Source organism: Sinocyclocheilus grahami, unplaced genomic scaffold, assembly GCF_001515645.1.
Source record: "Sinocyclocheilus grahami isolate Dianchi unplaced genomic scaffold, SAMN03320097.WGS_v1.1 scaffold125.1, whole genome shotgun sequence".
In the NCBI taxonomy this organism is placed as follows: Eukaryota; Metazoa; Chordata; class Actinopteri; order Cypriniformes; family Cyprinidae; genus Sinocyclocheilus; species Sinocyclocheilus grahami.
The window spans coordinates 1,722,459-1,742,506 of NW_015505304.1; the positions used below are offsets into that span (position 1 = coordinate 1,722,459).

Consider the following 20,048-nt stretch of genomic DNA (forward strand, 5'->3'; position numbering starts at 1 on the left):
CTATTTCCTAAGAATGTGTCGATTAATGTAGACTGACGTTGTTCTAATCACTCTTTTTAATAATAAAGAATGTAGTGTAGCACACAGAATATAATCATTGTGAAATTGCTGTTTATTTTGCTGCACCGACAGTTATAGGGTTAATGCGGGAGAGACGAGCGAGTGCGTCTGTGATACAACTGTTCTGTGTTCTGATTAAAAGTTAAGACACAGAGTGTCTTTTGTCTGTCGTTCTGTATTGTTTCATCAGTTAGTCACGTTAGCACTCTGCTAACATATCCACCATTATTGTTTTAAGTGTTCACAGTTTAGCAGCTAAACTTTAGCTGTGGGCACGATTCGCTTGCATAAGTGTTTTGTATTTTATGTCATTATTATAAGAACGGATTGGAGCACTATATTATTGTTTTATGCAAAGTAGTGTTGGGTCGTTCTTGAACGATTCGTTCATTTTGAAGTAACCAACTCTTTATTACCTTTGTTACAACATTCAGTGTTATGGAAAAGAACCATCATGACAAAAATTCACACATTTATAAACTGTAAGAAGTAAAAAGCTACAATTTGAGACCAGAAACGCATCACGTAACTGTAAGAGTAAATAATAATTATAATAATGATGATAATAATAATAATAATAATAATAATAATAACTATGCACCCGTTTGTAAGGAAGCTTGTAAATTAACTAATTTCTCTATCCAATGCTGTCACGTCACGTGACAAAAGAACGAACGATTCGAAATGCTTGAGAGATGAACTAATCAATTCTCTTTCCGGCTCAGACTGCATTGGTTAAGTTTATGGGGCTGTTTATGGGGCTGTTTATGGGGACGAAGACTTGTCAGATAAGAGGTGAGGTGAGCTAATTATTGACTGAAGTCCCAGGTGAACAATGAATTAATATTTTCAGTTTCTTATAGCAGTTTTGTATTGTTTGTAGTGTGATCAACGTTTGCGTAAGTAGTAGACGTGTTAGGGAAGTAACACGTAACATTTTAATTATATTTTGCTAAAATGAAAGAAATGAACGAAATGACTCGAAAAAAGATTTGTTCATTTTGCTGAACGAGACTCAAAGGTCCAAGTCGGTCAAATGATCCGAACTTCCCATCACTAATGCAAAGGTGCTTTGTCAATGGTAGCACTCGCTAACTTGCTCAAGGACTCCTCTCTCTCTCTGTGCCAATCACAGCAGGCTTGGCCAGCTGAACAATCTGAGCAGAGTAGGCTTATGGAAGGGAGGGGTTTGCTCCGAACTTGGAACGAACCGTTCAGAAATCATTGGCAAATGACTCTAATATTAAATGTATATTCTGAGAACATTACAATGTTTTCTGACCTTAGATGCATTTAAACCTGTTGTAGGGGACTCCAACACAATATTAGGACACTATAAAATACGATATGACCTGCTCTTTAAGCATAGTCTGCATGAATTCTGATTACATTTGAAGCTGCCCATGTTTTAATGGGATGCATTGGTCGTTGTTTACCTCAGACCAGTCTCCAGTTTTCCACTGAGGACACAGGAACTCATTACAAGGTTGGACTGTGAGCTTTTCTTGTGGGTTGCACTTGGTTTCGTCATCAGTTTCTGCTGACATTCCACATACTACACTCCTACGACGTGTTCCTCCTCCACAGCTCCTGGAGCACTAGAAAACCAAGAAAAAAATCCTCATAGTAAGTCACATGTGAAAAATGTATACAGTCCACATTCTTTCAAGCACATGAATATATTTAACAAGAGCTGTTTTGAGACCAATGAGATTTTTCGCACCTCAGACCAGGAAGAGTACTCCCATCCACCAGGGTTGCAGTCTCCATGGCACACCTCCTTGTCTTCAGGCTTGTGCTGGTTGCTGCAATATCGGTCGTCAACCTTCTGGGTTTTCCCATCCAACCTGCTCTGTTTGATGCAGTAAATGTACAAAGTCCTGAAGCCCAGACCACAAGTGGCTGTACATTCGCTTTTGCGAACAACCTGCCACCTGTAAATTGAAGAAATGCAACAAAGTTAAACCCCATGTAGCCTTATTTCTGGTTTCATTACAAAAACTAACTAAATAAATAAATAAAAAGACTAATTCAAAAGATTGTCGGGTCGGTAAGATTGTTTTTGAACGTTTTTGAAAAAAGCCTCTTATGTTCACCAAGGTTGCATTTATTCGATCAAAAACAGTAAAAACTGTTACATTGCAAAATATTATTACTATTTAAAATAATGTCATTTATTCCTGTGACGGTAAAGCTGAATTTTCAGCATCATTACTACAGTCTTTGGCGTCACATCATCCTTTAGAAATCATTCTAATATGCTGCTTTTGTGCTCAAGTAACATATCTTATTATGTTGTGCTGCTTAATATTTGATCATTTATAACATTATAAATGCCTTTACTGTCGCTTTTGATCAATTAATTGTACCCTAGCTGAACAAAAGATTCAAGGGATAGTTTACCCAAAAATCAAGTGTATAGCGTTAGTTCTGGCCGCTCACTTGAGTCAAGCTTGCATCGTCTGACTCTCAGATGATCCACATCTACCTATAGGAATACAATGCCTATCACGGCTTTCCTATATACAGTCTCTTCAGTATTATTCAGAAGCTTTTTTACTTGCTCAAGAGCAAATTACCCTCCTCCATCCCCAACTCCTCCTTTCGCCACCATCAGGACTTGGCTTTCTAATAGTCCTCATTGAATCAGACTCCTTTTATCTTGAATAATGTTGTTACACTTAAATATCATTAAGAACATTAATGATATCTAATATCTGATATCTGTTTGCCCAGAACAGAACCATACCGCCAATCCAAACTAGTGGTCGACCGATATTGGTTTTTTGACAGCTGATGCCGATATCTTGGAAAGCAGGGTGGCCGATGGCCGATATAAAGCCGATATAATTTTATTTAATATTTAAGAAATTTAAAATCATTTGAAAATGGATTTAAAAATAAATGTGTAAAATAAACATGCTTATACTTTAAATGACAAAGTATTTTTCACAAATAAACAAATATTTAATAAAAATATAATTAAAAAGGAAGTAAAACCAACAGGGCCCTCAGTATTCTGGGAAGTTTGTGTGCATTGGGAATCACATTTTTTCAAATAAAGCCAAGGTAAAATTAATTTTACATACAGCACACCGTGAAAATGACATGAATATGACATTGGGCAAAAGCATGAAGTGCAGCATAATTTGAAATCACAAGTTTAAAGTTTGTCGATCGCGCGTCTCAATGAAGCTGAACTCTCCTGCCCATATTCAATTCGCACGGATCGACCGTCACACAGAGCACACGTGATCATGCAGGATACAAATGCACACTTCACAAGATCTCACAACTGGATTTGACTAAGTTTGCAAGGTTTTTGAAATTAGATGTTCATTAGTCATTCAAAGATTTGTTTAAACGATATAAATGCATATTTGCTGAATGTTGACGGCAAATGAGAAAGTATTTTATAGTTTGCCTTTCTATTACTAGCAATATAAAAGCAATCTATATAATTCTTTTTTGTATTCATTTTAATTCCTTTGTTTAACAGTTCGATCTGATTATTAGACAGACTTTATCTGTTAAAGACGACAGCGAACAAGAGGGAGAATGTGAGCACTGTGTGTTCAGGCACAGCCGTTCTCAGCACCGTCAAAATAAAAGTCCCGCCTCGAACGCATCGGCCAAACAGAAAAACTTATCGGCGATATATCGGTCGACCACTAATCCAAACTGTATGCTAAGTGTTAATCATTTTGACGTTAGTTTTGCTGACAGAAATTTTAATTCTGTCATTAATTACTCACCCTCATGTTGTTCCAAACCCGTAAGACCTTTGTTCATCTTTGGAACACAAACACAAATTAAGATATTTTTGATGAAATCCGAGAGCTTTCTGACCCTGCATAGACAGCAATGTAACTGAAATGTTCCCAGACCCAGAAACGTGCTAAGGACATTGTTAAAATAGTCCATGCCACATCAGCGATTTAACTGTAATTTTATGAAGTTACAATAATACTTTTTGTGCGCAATGAAAACAAAAATAATGACTTTATTCAACAATTATTCCTCCGCCATTATCGAGAGTACCACGACGTATGTGTGTGCATTCTTCTGTTTGTAAACAAGGTGCAGCGCATGCGTGTTCTACAGGATCAGAAAACTCTTGGATTTCATCAAAAATATCTATTTTGTGTGTTCCGAAGATGAACGAAGGTCTTTAGAATGACATGAGGGTGAGTAATTAATGACAGAATCTTCATTTTTGGGTGAACTATCCTTTTAACTTCTTTAACACACACACACACACACACACACACACACACACACAAACACACACAAACTAGTGAATGTGGACATGTACCTGAGTTCACAGTCTGTGTTGCATGGCTCAGAGATCACAGCTGGTTTGGGAGAGCCATGGCACCGCTGATCAGACACCACTACTCGATCCGACTCACGACTGCACAAGATCTTCCTCTTGCGCTCTCCTGATGCACATAACATACAGCACAAGACATACACAAGTTTAAACACATGTTTGTGATCTAGACAAAGAAAGAACAAAAAAAGTTCCTCATTGCATTCTCCAAATTTCCAAGAAACACTAAACTGGATGACCCCGCCAGCATTAAACGTCTGGTTCAAGTTTACTGAATTCTAAACGGACTTTTCTGGCGAAAGTTTCCCAAAAAATATTTGTTGCTTCACTCACACCCACCTTGGCACAACAGACTGCAATCCTGCCACGGGCCGTACGCATCCCAGAGAAACTGCTGAGGTTTGTCCTCTATGGGAATGTTGTAGGAATACCTGACGTCAGGGTTATAGAGGTTACCTACGGATAGCACCTAGTTGGAAAAGATCACATATAGGCCAAAAGTATGGTGTTACAAAGATTTTAAACATTATTCACACGTTGTTAAAATGTGAGGTTTCACAATGTAAGACAACATAAAAGTTTAAATTGAATTCATTGAAGCCATATTACCTGGATAATAATCTCCTCTTCAATGCGGTCAGTGCAGTTGATTCTCTCAACAACATGGTCAGAGCCGCTGTATTCAATAACAGCATTCCCTACTCTGACTTCCCTTTTAAACATACTGACCACAAAATCACCATTGAGTAAATATTCTCCACGGCTGTTGGACAAGGCTGCAAAACAAAAATGAAACAACATGCATGCTTTATTTTCTTTATGTTTAAGCACAAAAAGCAAATATATATTCATGCCACAGGATAAATAATTAAATAGCGTCCATTTGTTGAAACACAAATATCTCTCACTACAAGACCTGCATGACCTAAGGAATAAAACATTTTCATTTACAGTCAGATTTAGCAACAGTCAGGGCAGATTAGGCTAATCGGGGTAAAGAAATCCAGCATTCTGTGTAGAGGCCACATCTTGCTCTACTGAAGTCAGTGTGCTTCAAAAATGCGCACTAATGTGATTATGTAGCTAATTTCCTGAGTTACTTCCTCACTACTTCACACATTACAACGGCCAACCCCTGGTCCTCATACATAAACACACATAAATGCACCAAATACACATAGGCATGCAAAGATATCAATAAACACACAAGCACAGCTCAGTAATCTGCTGAAAACAGCACATATTTCCTTAGGTTTGTAGAGTTCTGCAGCATTAACACAAAAACGTTTATGAAAACAATTACAAAAGCCTCTTGTAAATAAGCTTGCAGTAAATCTTGACATCAGTTCACCTATGGCACATCAAACCATAGGATTAATTTAATTAAGAATTGATCATGATGAATATGCAAATCAATTTTCCATTTGACAACGGTCTTGTAATGATGCATAAAGCATCAGCACTAACTGAATTATAGCATGCTCTATAGACTCTTGTCTTGACATAAATATTACATTTTTACAAGGGATGCATGGTAGAGGTCTGCGCGGGACTACTTTTTTAGTCCTGTTCCCGCCAGGTTATATTCCGCTCCCACCCACTCCCGCTATATATTCACTCTTTGTTCACCCGCTTAGAATAATTTTCTTCCCGACCCGACCGTTCCCGCAAAATTTAGATCTCGTTTCCAGAATCTCACATTTAAATTTCCGCTACTGAAAGAAAGAGAGATATGCTAACACATAAAAGTGTAGTCTGCACAAAATTGTATGTTATTTTATTAGTCTTTTATTAGTCGTTATTTGTATTTAAATCCTCTGAACTACCATTGAACTACAACTGGGAAAAAAATTGTAGTTCATGTTATTGTATTTAATGTCTAATGTAATTTCTTATCTTACCGAGGTAGTTATCGTCCTCTGGTTTCCCTGAGTAGCTGTGTTGTCTTACATCTATGTTTGTAGCACCACTGGGAATTTGCACCACAACATTGTAACCTGCAAAAAAGCAGAAATCAATAAAATACTCCTCCAAAAAATATTATTATAGAGCAAATATTATTGTTCTTTTGGTCTGTAATTGGGCTGAACTGCGTGGAACTAAAGCGAATCAAGTTAAATCTGAATTAAACTGCTTTGGGTTGCTTGACTAACATGAAAAGAACTGCGCTAAAATAACGGCCTGTGTCACCTACCATAATGCACTATGTTGAACGTTCCTGCCACAGTCTTGCAAGATGAGTTATCCCCACCACACACTCCACACTTATCTCTCCTGGCCTTGGAGTTTAACACGTGGTCACATCCTGCTTGCTGCAGAAACAGAATGTGGAATTAATTCAAAGGACACTTGAACAAGACTATACAGGACTAATGCTTCAGATTATGCAGGATATTCACTGATTTAGGTGCATTTTCACACCATATAGACACACAAATGCACCCACCCTGCACAGGCCCTGCACACAGATGTCATTGGTATCAGGCCCACACTGCGTGCCATCAATAACTCTGTCCCTGAGTTGGTAGTAAGCTGTACTGCCCGCCACACGACAGAATAGCTTACAGCGATCCTTCATCAGAACTACAGCACACACAGCCATGAGAAAGAGTTAATACAGTCTGACTTACTGTATTTAGGACATGTTTCTCATCACAGCTATTCATCTTTGTACCACACAATTATCAACTTAATTAAAATCTAATTGTGTTTGGTAATTTGATTTGTCTCAAATCATTAGGAAAATCTGGGGAATTGTTTAATGTGGGTTATACATACTGAAAGCAATTATATATTAGTCGAACAATACGTTTGAACTTATTCTATTGGGATATCTTTAAAGGGGGGGGGGGGTTTAAAAGACCTGCATTATTATTTTTCAAAAATTTTAAGGTTTGGAATGACATGACGGTGAGATTTTAATATGAATATTTAAATATTCATTTTTGAGTGAACTATCCCTTGAATTTTTTATTATATCTACAACCCATTATGTGCCAGCTGCAACTTACTTCCGCTATACTTTGGCACCCAGCGGACATTTGGAGGTAGACCATTGATGTTGAAGTGCCGCCCATCAAAGCTGGCACACTGTTCCTCCCTGAAGTCTTTCTTTTGCTTGGAGCATGGCTCAGAGTTACAGGAACGGAATTTCATCCTGCGTCCAACACAATACTTCCCCCCATTTCTGGGCCTAAAAGTCATGGAAACACATAAACAGAGCACATATTCACATTGAGAAAATGTAACTACAGTATAAATGAAACTTTCTTTCATAGAAAGTCCCTTTTGCTTTCTTGATGACGTTTGTGTCTGACTGCAATTTAAATTGAGCAAAACCTGCTGTCTACCCATGTGCATTAAGTAAGCAATCTCTTTTGAAGAATATTCTTCTTCAGGATGGCTGTGTTGCTGTCATTTGTCAAGGAACATTGAGAAACCTGGTGCCAATTCACAGTCCAGTGAGGATGCAAGACTACAAAGAGCGGCAGCTTACACGGGTCGGTTGCACTCGCGCACAGCAATCTTGATTCCCCCTCCGCAAGTCCTTGAGCATGTGCCAAAGGGACTCCAGACGCCCCAGGCCCCCTCAGTTGGAACAGATTCATGCTCTTTATGGATGCACAGGCCATGTTTACAATGCTGCAAGCGAGGAGCAAACACAGAAAAGATGAGATCATTGCAGAATCAGTAAGTGCAGCCTGCTTGCTATAAAGTCCACCAACTAGAATGACCAGGAATGATGTTGATACACAGACAATATGATAATTCAAGCATCTAAGTTATCAATTATCAACATAATCTATTTTAATTTCAATCCATGGTGATTATGTAATAGGTTCTGGGACTCCACCCTTTTTGATGCAGAAATCTTCTCTGAAGATCCCTTTCATACGATACATGTCAACTTCTTTCAATGGCAATAAACTTTATGGAGCAAAGTGCCAGGCTACAGCACTATTCCGCCATAAAACTGCACGTGAGTCAAGCGTTGTGATGCAATGCTTAGATTTAAAACAGTTTCACCCAATGATTACCAGACAATCCACATATTATGGGTGGTCCCTGCGTGAAAATCAAAACAAGCTGCAAGAGACCGGTCCTGTGCATATCTAGATACATCAAGCCACATGATACCACAGTGAAAGCATATGACATGCAGGGACAAACAATCTATGGCAGCAATTCGATGTTGAGCTACCTAGCAACCATGTAAAATTGCCCTTCTGTGATGCTATCTGCAACGGTTTTCATATGGAGGTCATGAGAAATGCATTGTCGTTCACAATCACTACCACTACGCAAGTCTGACTTGGGTTCACAATCTGGGAAACATTGTAAAACAGAGACAGGGGCAAAGCAGCATATCAGTGAGGACGAGTGTCATTGTGGAATTGATTTGGTTGCTATTTGGAGGAAATATGTGTTTGAAGTTACACCGAAGAATCTGCTTTTTATCTGCAAAAGATGTCCACAAAACGAATCACATACTCTCTACAAGCAACCAGTAAAAATCTATTATTGCTTCACAATAGAAAATGCTACACAAATCTTGGGCCCTATCATACACCCGGTGCAATGCGGGGGTTTTTTTTGCAAAGTGTTTTTTGCTAGTTTCAGCCCGACGCAGTTGTCATTTTCACGTCCTGTGCCACATTGTTTAAATAGCAAATGCATTTGTGCCCATTTGTGCGCCCATGGGCGTGCTGGTCTGAAAACGAGGTGTGTTCAGGCGCATTGCTGGCACGTTGCTATTTTGAGGCAACTGAAATAGACTGCGCTATTGACCAACAAAAACCTGGTCTAAAGTCAACGGCGCAGTAGTTTTTAAAGAGCGCGTTAGTATAGGTGGGTCCACAGCACGCATACACTCTGCTTATTACACACACAGGGATGCACAGCAGCACACAAGCATGCCAAATATTAAAATGTATAATGTAAAAGATTATTATTGTGTAGACTACATTTCTGTCAGGACCACTATCATCAAAGATGATTGACAATTAGCATACAGTTTGGATTGGCGGTATGGTTCTGCTCTGGGCAAGAACTCCCTGAGCATCCATGCAGCCTAGCATGGATGAGAGCAGGGAGAGCAGCGATAACCCTGCTGATAATAAACTGCTGATAATACTGAGGGACCTTATATATGAATGCTTAGATAGGTTTTGTATTCCTATAGGTAGATGGGGATCAGCTGAGAGTCAGCTGATGCGAGCTTGACTAATGTGACCTGTCAGAACTAACGCTACGCTGGTAACACTTCACAATAAGGTTCATTAGTTAAACATTAGTTAATGTATAAACTAACATGAACTAACCATGAGCAATACATTTGTTACTGTATTTACTAATCTTCACTAATGTTAGTTAATAAAAATACAGATGTTCATGTTAGTTCACAGTGCATTAACTAATGTTAACAAGATTTTAATAATGTGTTAGTAAATGTTGAAATTAACATTAACAAAGATTAATAAACGCTGTATAAGTTCAGTTCATTATTAGTTCATGTTAACTAATGTAGTTAACTAATGAACCTTATTGTAAAGTGTTACCGCTACGCTTGAAAAATATAAAAATGCCTACATGTCATAATGGATAGTCATTGCATGTATCAGAATTAGGCTACCTATTTGCTCACGCACGAGCAGATCGGTTTCATCTGTGAAGACGCGTTCTGTCTTTGCTCTTGCAAATTCCGCCATGTAAATAGCAAATCCGCCATGGCACGAGCGCAACTGGCTCTTAAAGGGAATGGGAGATGGGACTCTTATTGGTTTATTGCACGTTATGCCCAAAAAACACCCATTACTCATTAAGAGAATAGGCACAACCCTTTTAGACCGTTTTTCCCGTTGTTAAACTAGCAAAAGTGGATTTGGACACGCCCTAAGTGCACCTGCGCCGTGCGCTTTAGACCATACGCTTAGATCATTAAAATAGGGCCCCTTATCTTTAAAAGGACAGTTCACCCAAAAATTATATTTCTATCATCATTTATTCACCCTCATGTCATTTAACACAAAATAAGATATTGTTGGGATCTAAACAACACTGGAGCCTAATGACATTTTTCTAAATATGTTCACATTTGATTTACTGAGTGCTTACCTTTCCAGGAGAACATTCTGTCCCATCTGCCCATGGCATGTGTTGGGTCCGGCAGCCACGCTGGACTCCTTCTGGACTGGTGCACCACAACCTTCGGCACTGTGTCTGCACAACGTCCAAACACTTACTGTTAGCTTAAAAAACTCTTAAACACACACACTTACGCACAAATTTGTACTGACACTTGTTTTTTCTGCTCGCGTAACATGCTTTGAATGTCACTTTGATATTACTAGCTGTACTATGGATTCTGTTTATTTTTTATTAAAAACATCTCCATAAATAATATTAGACAGCAGATAATACACAGTAGAAAACGTCCATGTCAGTATGTTATGCAATTCCCTGAGGGATCTTCTCACCATATATGGGCACACTTGTGTCCCAGGCCCAAATATCAGCTCACATTGTTTATTGACACTGTATATCTGTCCAGGCAGCTGCTGGGACAAACTGTATGGCCTAGAAACTGGCTCATCGAGCAAACACTCGCCATACCCTGTGCTAATGATAAATGATAAACAAATGAGCTGAAGAAAAACAAGACAAACAAGACACAAACAACACAAATGATATCAGTAAGTGACAGAAGACAAAAAAATTTATCTGTTCTGTTTGCTACAGATGACGTTGTTTCCATTCCAATTGAGAATGTTTAGAAGAAAACAAATGCAAGTTGACACTGGACATGTGGGGCTCAACATCGAGAGTTCAAACCAACATCACAGGTTCTGTGACTGTGTGGATTGTAAAAGGGGGTTTACATACTCGAGGAACTCTGTGATGTATTTCCGACTGCATTTGGACCACATCCAAGGATTGGTGTAATAGTTGAGCGTAGGGGCCATCACATGTTGCTGGTTCTTGACTCCATCCTCCTTGCATTTGTTACTGTCATCATGAGGCATGTTGAACCTAAGGGCATGATTGAAAACACACATGCACACACACACAAACAGGACAATATGATGAGCAGGGTCAGGACACATGTACTCTGATCTGCACACATCTGTAAGACTGACCAAAACCAGGTATTTTCACATTTGTAAAAAAAAAAATTTTTTTTTTATGTTTTTTGAATTTGCAAATAAAACAAAGAAGTCTTTCAGTCTTTCCACTTCAAAATTTCACATTTATTTCAATGTGTTACTTGATGTTTCTTTTTTACAAAAATTTAAAAATCATATGTATATCACATCTATCTATCTATCTATCTTATGATGATGGCAAAGGTAACCTAAATGAAAAAATAGAAAATAGGGGAAATGAGAATTAACAATTAAATATCCTAAAGCATTAAGGACATTTCAGTAAATATTTAGTGAATACAGCATAAAATAAGTTCATTTTAGTTCTTTTTTTTTTTTTCCATTTGTCGTCAATAAACTGTATTATTTATATCAGCATTAAATAGACCTTTTGCCACCCCGCTCTCTAGATATTGCCAGTATTAAAAAAAAACTATATCAGTTGGCCATCCGTAAGGAAAGTAATAATCCCATGAGCAGCAGAACATATCAAATTCTGGGACAACCATAGGGGAGAGAGGTGGTACGCGCTGCATAGCACTGTATAGCACCAAGACTAAATCCTCACTCGAGCACATGGCACTGATGTCACCACCTGCCACCGGATAAGAATGGAATTCAAAAAGAGAGTTCATTTAAAGGCCTTTTAGAGGTCAATTCCATATGACTGTACATGCAAACTTAGGCCTAGATCCATTTGCCAATATTGTGGCATAAATATTGGCCTTTTATTGAAGATTTTTACCAAGCTGAAATAGGAACAGATACCGACAGAATGTTTGTTTTACTGTACTTGACCATCATGAGACCACTGTATGAGCCATGACCTCATTTGTTAAGATAATTTACCTCCAAGACTCTATTAAGCTAAAAAAAAAAAAACAGAGCATAACTGAGTCATTTCAGCAGTGGTGAACAGACCTTGAGAAGTTGCACAGACTATTATCGAGCTGTACAAACGGCAATGACATCTCCCCAAAACATACCAAAATAAAAGACTAAAAAATAGGACAAAAGGCAGTGAAGAGGCCTGAGAAATTTGCAGACTGGTGGACCTTGAAGAAGTTCTACTACAAAAGTAGAACACAATAGTAGATAAATTATTTAAAGATAATTTAGTTTTAGGTATAATAAGAGCTCTTCTCAAGCAAAGTCAGTGTGACAAACAACATTTATAATGTAGGAGATGTTACAGCTCAAAAAGTATTTGGACACTTAAGCCACACTCAAAACTTAAAAATAAATGATTTAAAGACAATTATTTGGACACTTAAGCCACACTTAAAACTTAAAAATGCATGACTGTCATTGTGCTAGAAAGCAAAAAATGAATTCAAGTGGCATTTATGTTGTAGGGGGAAAGTATGCGCACATTTACAAAGTGAAATATTTCACAAAAATAGTACTCACACATGGCCAAGCTCATGAGCGATGGTGAAAGCAGTACTGAGTCCATTATCCTCATTAATACTGCAACTTCTGTAGGGATCACAAACTGTACCCAGCTCAGCAAGACCTGAAAGTGCATGAGAGAACACCGTAGTTAAACTGTCAACTTTAATATGATCATAATCACCATTTTCACACAAAGATGATTTACCTAAAGTGTCACACTTGTCCCGAGCACGACAGATGTCCTGCCTAAAATCAAAAAAAGGACAAGGCTTCACAAATTTGGACACCCTTTTATCTTGCATTTGTGTCTGTGCATGCATTCATGGCCATGAAAAGTACAGCCTAAGAAGTTGTAGCACTATAAATAATTACTTTGTTACTCAAATAATTTCTGTACTGTTTTGCTCAAGGTTCACACCAAGTATAAAGTTTTTGTGTTGCCAAATGAATGGCACTGAAATCATACTGTGGAGAGAGGACACAAAACATAGCACAACTAGACTTATCGTATGTTTTGTATTCTACAACACCTGTGAGCAATAGGAATAGGTAAAGAGAAAAAATCTAAACCATTCCATAAAAATCGTTCTTACCTTGTGATTAGGATAGCGGTGTCGTGATGCGAGTGATGATTGTCATCCGGGTGGTTCTGACTCTGCTGCCATATGCAGAAGTTTTTCAAACTAGCTTGTGCATTGAAAGAGATAGTGGGACCATCCTATAGAAGACAGATGATAACATTTGAATAAGGTTAAGGTTTAACTGTAAAAAACTGCTTAAGTACATTCTAAAAGCGCCCTTAATGCAACCATTAATTACCACACTTCCACACAAATAACTCTTACCAGCTCATTCTTTATGATGACCAACTTCACAATAACAATGTTAATCAGGTTTCCAATGCTGGGATCCTTATAAATGGAGGAAACCTAAGTGAGAGAACACAAACAACTGGAATTCATTGTCAGGGCTTATAATTACTTTACAGCAGGGGTCTCAAACTACCGGCCTCAGAGAGTTTCAGCTGTTATTATATTATACACTACTGTTCAGAACTGTTCGGGGGCAGTAGGACTGTGAGAAATTGTACTTTTATTCTGCAAGGATGCATTAAATTGCTCAAAAGTGACAGTAAAGATATTTACAATTTTACAAAAATATTATATAACTGTTTTCACCATTGATAAGAATAAGAAATGTCTTTCTGAGCACCAAACCAGTGTATTGGAATCATTTCTGAAAGATCATACGACACTGAAGACTGGAGTAATAGCTGCTCTAAATTCAGTTTTGCCATCAGACAAATAAGTTACATTATTTTAAAATATATTAATATAGAAAACAGTTGTTTGTTTTTTAATTCACATTAATCTTACTGTAATTTGATCAAAATATGCAGCCTTGTTGAGAGTAAGAGCCTTCTTTCAAAAACCTTTTAGAATGTTTTTAGATCTTTTGTAATCATCACAAAATATTTCAATCAAAATATAATCACTCAAAATGTGAAAGTACTTGGTAGGGTGGTTTTTACATTTGCTGTCTTGATTTTTTTTAATACACAAAGACCTCGTTGAACATGTGATGTTAACCTCAGCTGTTGAAAAAAAAAGTTTCTTGGCCATTGAGAACTAGCTTGTGCTGCCAGATCCTGCTGAGAATTCAGCCTTTGCCAAGATCAAAATATAGGTCATCTAACCTCCCTGTGAGTTCCAACGAAAAAGTATCTAAAGCATGCAGTCCATGCAACATACCTGATTTTATTTGTTTTATATTCAACATTCATCAAGTCTGTCAGACATATTCACCCCATGCTAATAATCTGTCCCGTAAGAGCATAGTAAGAGCAAGAGCACCAGACCTAAAGCAGACCCAGACACAAACCAGGAGGCTATTGTTAACTGGGCAGAACTTACGATGGACATCAGTGTAAGAATGTAGTGCTGGAGGTTGCTTCCATGATGTTCCACCATCTTGCTGTCTGCAACAACCATGACTTCAACAAAACGGGGGTAGGAGAGGAAACGCTTTGATCTCCGGTGTGGCTTGGAGTCACTGCTTTCATTAGCGGAGTTGTGCTTGTTTTCTGAGGAGGGGAAGGGGGCAGAGAAGAGTCTGGAATTAAGAGTCTCCAGGTCGGACAACATGCTTGAGGGTGACTTTCTCTTCAGTCTGTTCCTGTGTCTGCGGTGTGGCTCTTTATGTCCTGCATTAAAGGAGGAAAATAATACATAAAGTGAAGTGATTATGCATCCAATGAGGGTTAATCATTATCTATATTAGATGATAATATGGATTGTAGACAGATGAGCCTCCATAAAAGTGAATGCATGCAACCGCTCAGGGTCAGTAAAAGCTAGTTTGAACTGAAGAATGTTTCTTGAGTGCCAATCAGTCTATTAGAATGATTTCCGAAGGACCATGTGACACTGAAGACTGGCTAAAAATTCAGCTTTGCCATCACAGGAATAAATTCCATTTTAAAATATGATCAATCGCAATAATATTTCACAAAAAAGTGTACTGGGAATCAAAATGAATCCTATTCCACTAGACAAAAAGAAAGCCACAATGGAGCTTTCAATAAAACTCTTGCAAACTAAAGTAAGTTCTTCTCCCAGCACTTTTGGGGGCTAAACGTTTCCTTTACATAGCACAATACCAAAGAACACCAAAGGGGTAATTCAAAAAACAAAGCTGCTGTTGAGTGCTATTGATACGCAGCAGGGTGTATTAGCCCTGTCCAAATTTATTTTTGTAACACTGAATTTACAAACACTTAAAACTGGCATTGCTTTACTAGAATGCATCTCACCATGTGGCTTTCATGGTATTGGGCCTCTTGAGTTTCCTTATCTTCAGGCCACAGGAAGTGCAAGAGTCAAAAGGATTTTGTGGCAGTAAACTAATATTGGAATGATACCAAGAACTTCCAAAATGATTTTTCCTGTTCCACTGACTTCTACTCAATGACATTTCAAAATAGAAAAGCAAAGGATGCAAAAGAAACCATGAATAGCGCTATGAGTATTTCAATGCCAATGATAGCATATCCGTTTCCGTGCCTAGAAGCGTTGTGCTGTGCTTATATTCATAATCGTATTTAGATTTACAGAATTATAACTGGTTAATTGAATTATGCTTTAACATATTATTTACAAAACTACATAGAAACAATATGGTAAATTAATGCTTCTTATCTTGAATATGAGTCAGTACAATGCACTGGGAGTCACTGAATTCACTGCAGCGATGCAAGATCCAGCATGGTCCAGGACAGTTTTGTTATTGTAAATATTACTGATTTTGGTTTACTTTAAAGTTTAAAATCAGATGTTTACCTCTCAAAACTGTTCCACTCAAAAGGTAAGACGTGCGCATCTTCCTGCTTACCTGAAGTTTCACATGTAGTTGAGTCATCCACAGTCTTTTTTGAGGCATCTTTTCTGTACACGACATGAGGTTTGATGTGTTCTTCTTCATAATGTTCACCATTGTAGCTATGAAGGGGTTCCACAAAAAACTCCCCTTCTGGTGACCTGAAAGTGCCAAGCTAAAACAAACAACAAAGTTTAAATTGGTCCGCAGCCAGTGAAGTCTATAGACACATTCTGTGTGTGACTGTAAATTGCCCTTACAACTTCCCCCTAAGATTTGATTTACGCACAAATCCTAAGTGGCTGATGGAGTGATAAAGTAAACATACATTGCATGCATATCAGTGTACTGGCCTCAGGGGGGTAATGAATGCAGAATGTTGTTGATAACTATCAGAACATTCTGCCACACTTACGAAGCATAAAGGTTTGAAATGTGAATTTCCTAAAAGCCAGCGAGAAGCACATTGGTAAACGCTCTCCTTATCTTCGAGAAGAAACATATTGAACAGGTTTGAGACCGGTTATTGTATTACAGATAGCATATTTTAGACAAATTGTTTGTATACACCTGAGCATTAAGGGATACAAACTGGCCATCCCAAACAAGCCTGACAAATTTACAAAAAATTGCCGGAGATTCTGCATTAGAATACATGTGCAATAACTTTAACATTAAAATACCATATAACCATATAATCTCCCGGCTACAGGCACTCTATACCAGGCCTGGACACCGGCCCTCCAGGACCGAGTTTGGACAGCCCTGCTCTATACTAATGGGGGTAGTGTTATCTAGGCACGCAATCCAAACTTCATAGGTTCAAACCCTGAAAGGAGGAATAAATGAATCACGTTGTGTCAGATTTTCTTCAATGTGTAGGTTAAAATCTAATAAAATGTTAACGTAACATTTTCTCTTTTTGGGTTTGTTAAATGTTTTGAATATTTTAAACTAGTGCTTCCCAAACCTGTCCTGGAGGCCCCCCTGCCCCGCACCTTTTGTATGTCTCCCTTATCTAACACACCTGATTCCACTCATCAGCTCGTTAGAAGAAACTGCAAGAACTAAATTGGGTGTGTCTGATTAGGGAGACATACAAAATGTGCAGGGCAGGGGTCCCTCAAAGATAGGTTTGGGAACCACTGTTTTAAACCAACATTTTGGTTTACGTTATGGTGCTTGAGGACAATCAAGAGCAAACTAGAATGCAAACATCAGATTAATTCAAAAGGCGGCTAATTAGGGACACAGATTCTTTCACTTTCACTGAAAGCCTAGTTCTCATGATAGCACATTGAAAAATATTGGACATATAATGCTTTCTGACAATCTCCATTGACAGACATTCAAAAGTAACCAAATATTCTTCCATAGATATAGCCTCAGTTAATTTGAGCATTGTTTAGCATCACCGTCTAAACGTTTTATATAGAGCGTGCATTGCCTGGATGTCAAGGACAACGTAACAACGAAAGCATCACTAAATACGGGTTGAATAGGTTCTTTGAAACGATTCGGAAGAACCGATTCGCTAGTTCGTTCCCAACACTACTTTTGATCTGTGAGAACCTGCGTTACATGGCACGACCTCACGTTCACATCATCAGATGACATCTGAGTCCCATATATGGACTGCCGAAGACGTCGGGCACACTACTGCTGCTTATGCCACTGATGAGTGTGCGTCACCCAGCTCATTTACAGGGCGTAATTTTGTATGATACCTGATTTAACATGTTGGGAAAATACTTTCGAAGCGATCTGTCTCAAAATTGGTGCGCATGTATCCGACTAACTAGCTCCAAACTTCTTTGTGCGATTGTGTGCGAGTAATTATGTAACCACATAGAAAGGATCTGGGGTGCGTATTAACATTTGCAAAGTTTCTGAATGCACGAATGCATATTGCGACCTGTATCGCATAAATTATGATTAAGATAATTATTAGTAATAATAAACGTTTATTAAACTCACCAGACCGGAGCAGAGGTTGATTACTGCGGTATGCTCCTGCCCAGCGTTCACATGTCCTTTATAAAAGCAGTGCTGATACTCCGTGTCCTCCTCCTCCCCCTCTTCTGAATTATAACCTTCACTGGATTCTCCGAGTATCGTGACAGTGTAAACTGGCGCAATAAATCCCGACTCGAGTGTAAGATTAATGTAATAGTCCTGCCCAAAGGCAGATAATTGGTAATAGACGTGCGGAGAGGTCCAATGATGGGAGATGTTGCCGGTTACTGGGTCGGTACTCCGCTTTCTCCTCTTGAAGTGCACGCCCGTTGGCAGTTTGTCACCGGATTCATTCACTCTGGCCGGAGTTACAATCTCATACGTGCCAAAATGCGATAATTTCGCTGTGGTAGAAAACAGAGATTGAGTAGTAAAATTAGGTAACAACAAGTCAGTCATTCTATAAATGTCGTTTGCAGTGACTTGTAAAGTACATTTTTGTGGCATTTAAACATTTTTTTTCAGACAAACTGTCTAAATGATCAAGTATCGCTCTGCGCGTCTATGTAACAAACAGGTAACAGGGTGGACAGTTTTACATTTTAATTTGGCATTACAAAATAGAGAAACTGCACTTGCTAGAAAAACAATTTAATGTCGAAATTTCTTGAAATACCTACTAATCATGGTAACAGGGTTGACAGTGTAAGATTGTGTACAAAGTAATGAAAGTAATGAAAAAGAGAACACTTAAACCTGTCCTTGAAGAGCTCACTTAGAGAATTATTCTCAAATAGGTAAATATAGCCTAATAGTAACAGGGTTGAACACAACTTTAAGTTTTATTTAAATAATTCATTGTCAGCCTACACTACTTTCAAAATATATAGAGAAAAAGCTCCATCAAAATAGTTGCTGACTGTTTTTTCCCCTAAGACTCCACGAGATAAATCAGGTGTCAGTCAGTTACTATTACTCGAAGACTCTTCATACAGCGCGCTATGAGCTCTGAAGCAAGCAAGGAAAAGTCATTCATTCTCCGCGCCTGAAGGTTCTGAGTTGATTCAGAGAGTAAAAGATCACGAAAAGAGCTCATACCTTTCTCTGAACCTCGCGGTGTCCCTGCTGAAGCTACTGCATTCATAAAATCAGAGAGTAATACTAAAAAACTTAGTCCCCAGAAGAACAAAAACATGATTGTCCACGTTAAAAAAATCAATGCAAGCAAGCCCGAATTCAGTATTCCGCTGTCTCTTGAAACCGCGCTCAAGCCGGGATTTCTGCCGTACGGTTGCCACATCCAAAACGTTTCTCCTCTACTTTATAGAAGTGACTTCCATGTCGCTAACAAGCGCTCGGTCGGAGCTCTTGGTTTGCATGCATAATACCAGAAAGGGGGTCGATGCAACTGTGGTGGTCTCCAGTTTGCTGATTACTCTAGCCGAGACTTGGGCGTACTCTAAGAGACACCCCTCTCTCAGAAAGCCACTCCTGCCATATGTGTCGCTAATGCAGCGTGCAGACTAAACTTCATTTTAAAATCACTGAATATGTTACTCATAACGATCATGCACACGTGCATTATGTTCTTGTTCCTACTTCAGACTGTGCAGTTATGGCTACATTCAGTTCCGTTGCCTCTCTCTCATAAGATAGTTCTTAGACTAATTGACGTTTACATTAATACAAACAGCTTTGGGTCAATAAATAAACTTCTACATTTAAAGAGCAAGGAGCGCTCTAAATTTGACCACCTGACCTTCAACATAATCTTAAATAGAATATGA

General features: G+C 38.4%; 1 protein-coding gene across 1 annotated transcript in view; it reads right to left on the reverse strand.

The window, feature by feature from the left end:
* The window catches only part of LOC107590180 (A disintegrin and metalloproteinase with thrombospondin motifs 9), a 39,471-nt gene extending 19,803 nt beyond the window's left edge, over positions 1 to 19,668 (reverse strand). Inside the window, exons 1-21 of the mRNA XM_016278805.1 lie at positions 19,360 to 19,668; positions 18,283 to 18,665; positions 16,321 to 16,480; positions 14,844 to 15,133; positions 13,776 to 13,859; positions 13,524 to 13,648; positions 13,136 to 13,176; positions 12,946 to 13,051; positions 11,276 to 11,422; positions 10,870 to 11,011; positions 10,508 to 10,612; positions 7,890 to 8,035; positions 7,405 to 7,586; positions 6,840 to 6,976; positions 6,588 to 6,705; positions 6,295 to 6,390; positions 5,003 to 5,169; positions 4,733 to 4,862; positions 4,376 to 4,502; positions 1,784 to 1,994; positions 1,497 to 1,658 (exon numbers count right to left, since the gene is read on the reverse strand). Of these exons, the coding sequence (XP_016134291.1) occupies positions 1,497 to 1,658; positions 1,784 to 1,994; positions 4,376 to 4,502; positions 4,733 to 4,862; positions 5,003 to 5,169; positions 6,295 to 6,390; positions 6,588 to 6,705; positions 6,840 to 6,976; positions 7,405 to 7,586; positions 7,890 to 8,035; positions 10,508 to 10,612; positions 10,870 to 11,011; positions 11,276 to 11,422; positions 12,946 to 13,051; positions 13,136 to 13,176; positions 13,524 to 13,648; positions 13,776 to 13,859; positions 14,844 to 15,133; positions 16,321 to 16,480; positions 18,283 to 18,665; positions 19,360 to 19,561 (3,261 nt within the window). The 5' untranslated portion in view covers positions 19,562 to 19,668. The remainder of the gene's footprint in view (positions 1 to 1,496; positions 1,659 to 1,783; positions 1,995 to 4,375; positions 4,503 to 4,732; positions 4,863 to 5,002; positions 5,170 to 6,294; positions 6,391 to 6,587; positions 6,706 to 6,839; positions 6,977 to 7,404; positions 7,587 to 7,889; positions 8,036 to 10,507; positions 10,613 to 10,869; positions 11,012 to 11,275; positions 11,423 to 12,945; positions 13,052 to 13,135; positions 13,177 to 13,523; positions 13,649 to 13,775; positions 13,860 to 14,843; positions 15,134 to 16,320; positions 16,481 to 18,282; positions 18,666 to 19,359) is intronic.
* Positions 19,669 to 20,048: the final 380 nt, after the last annotated feature.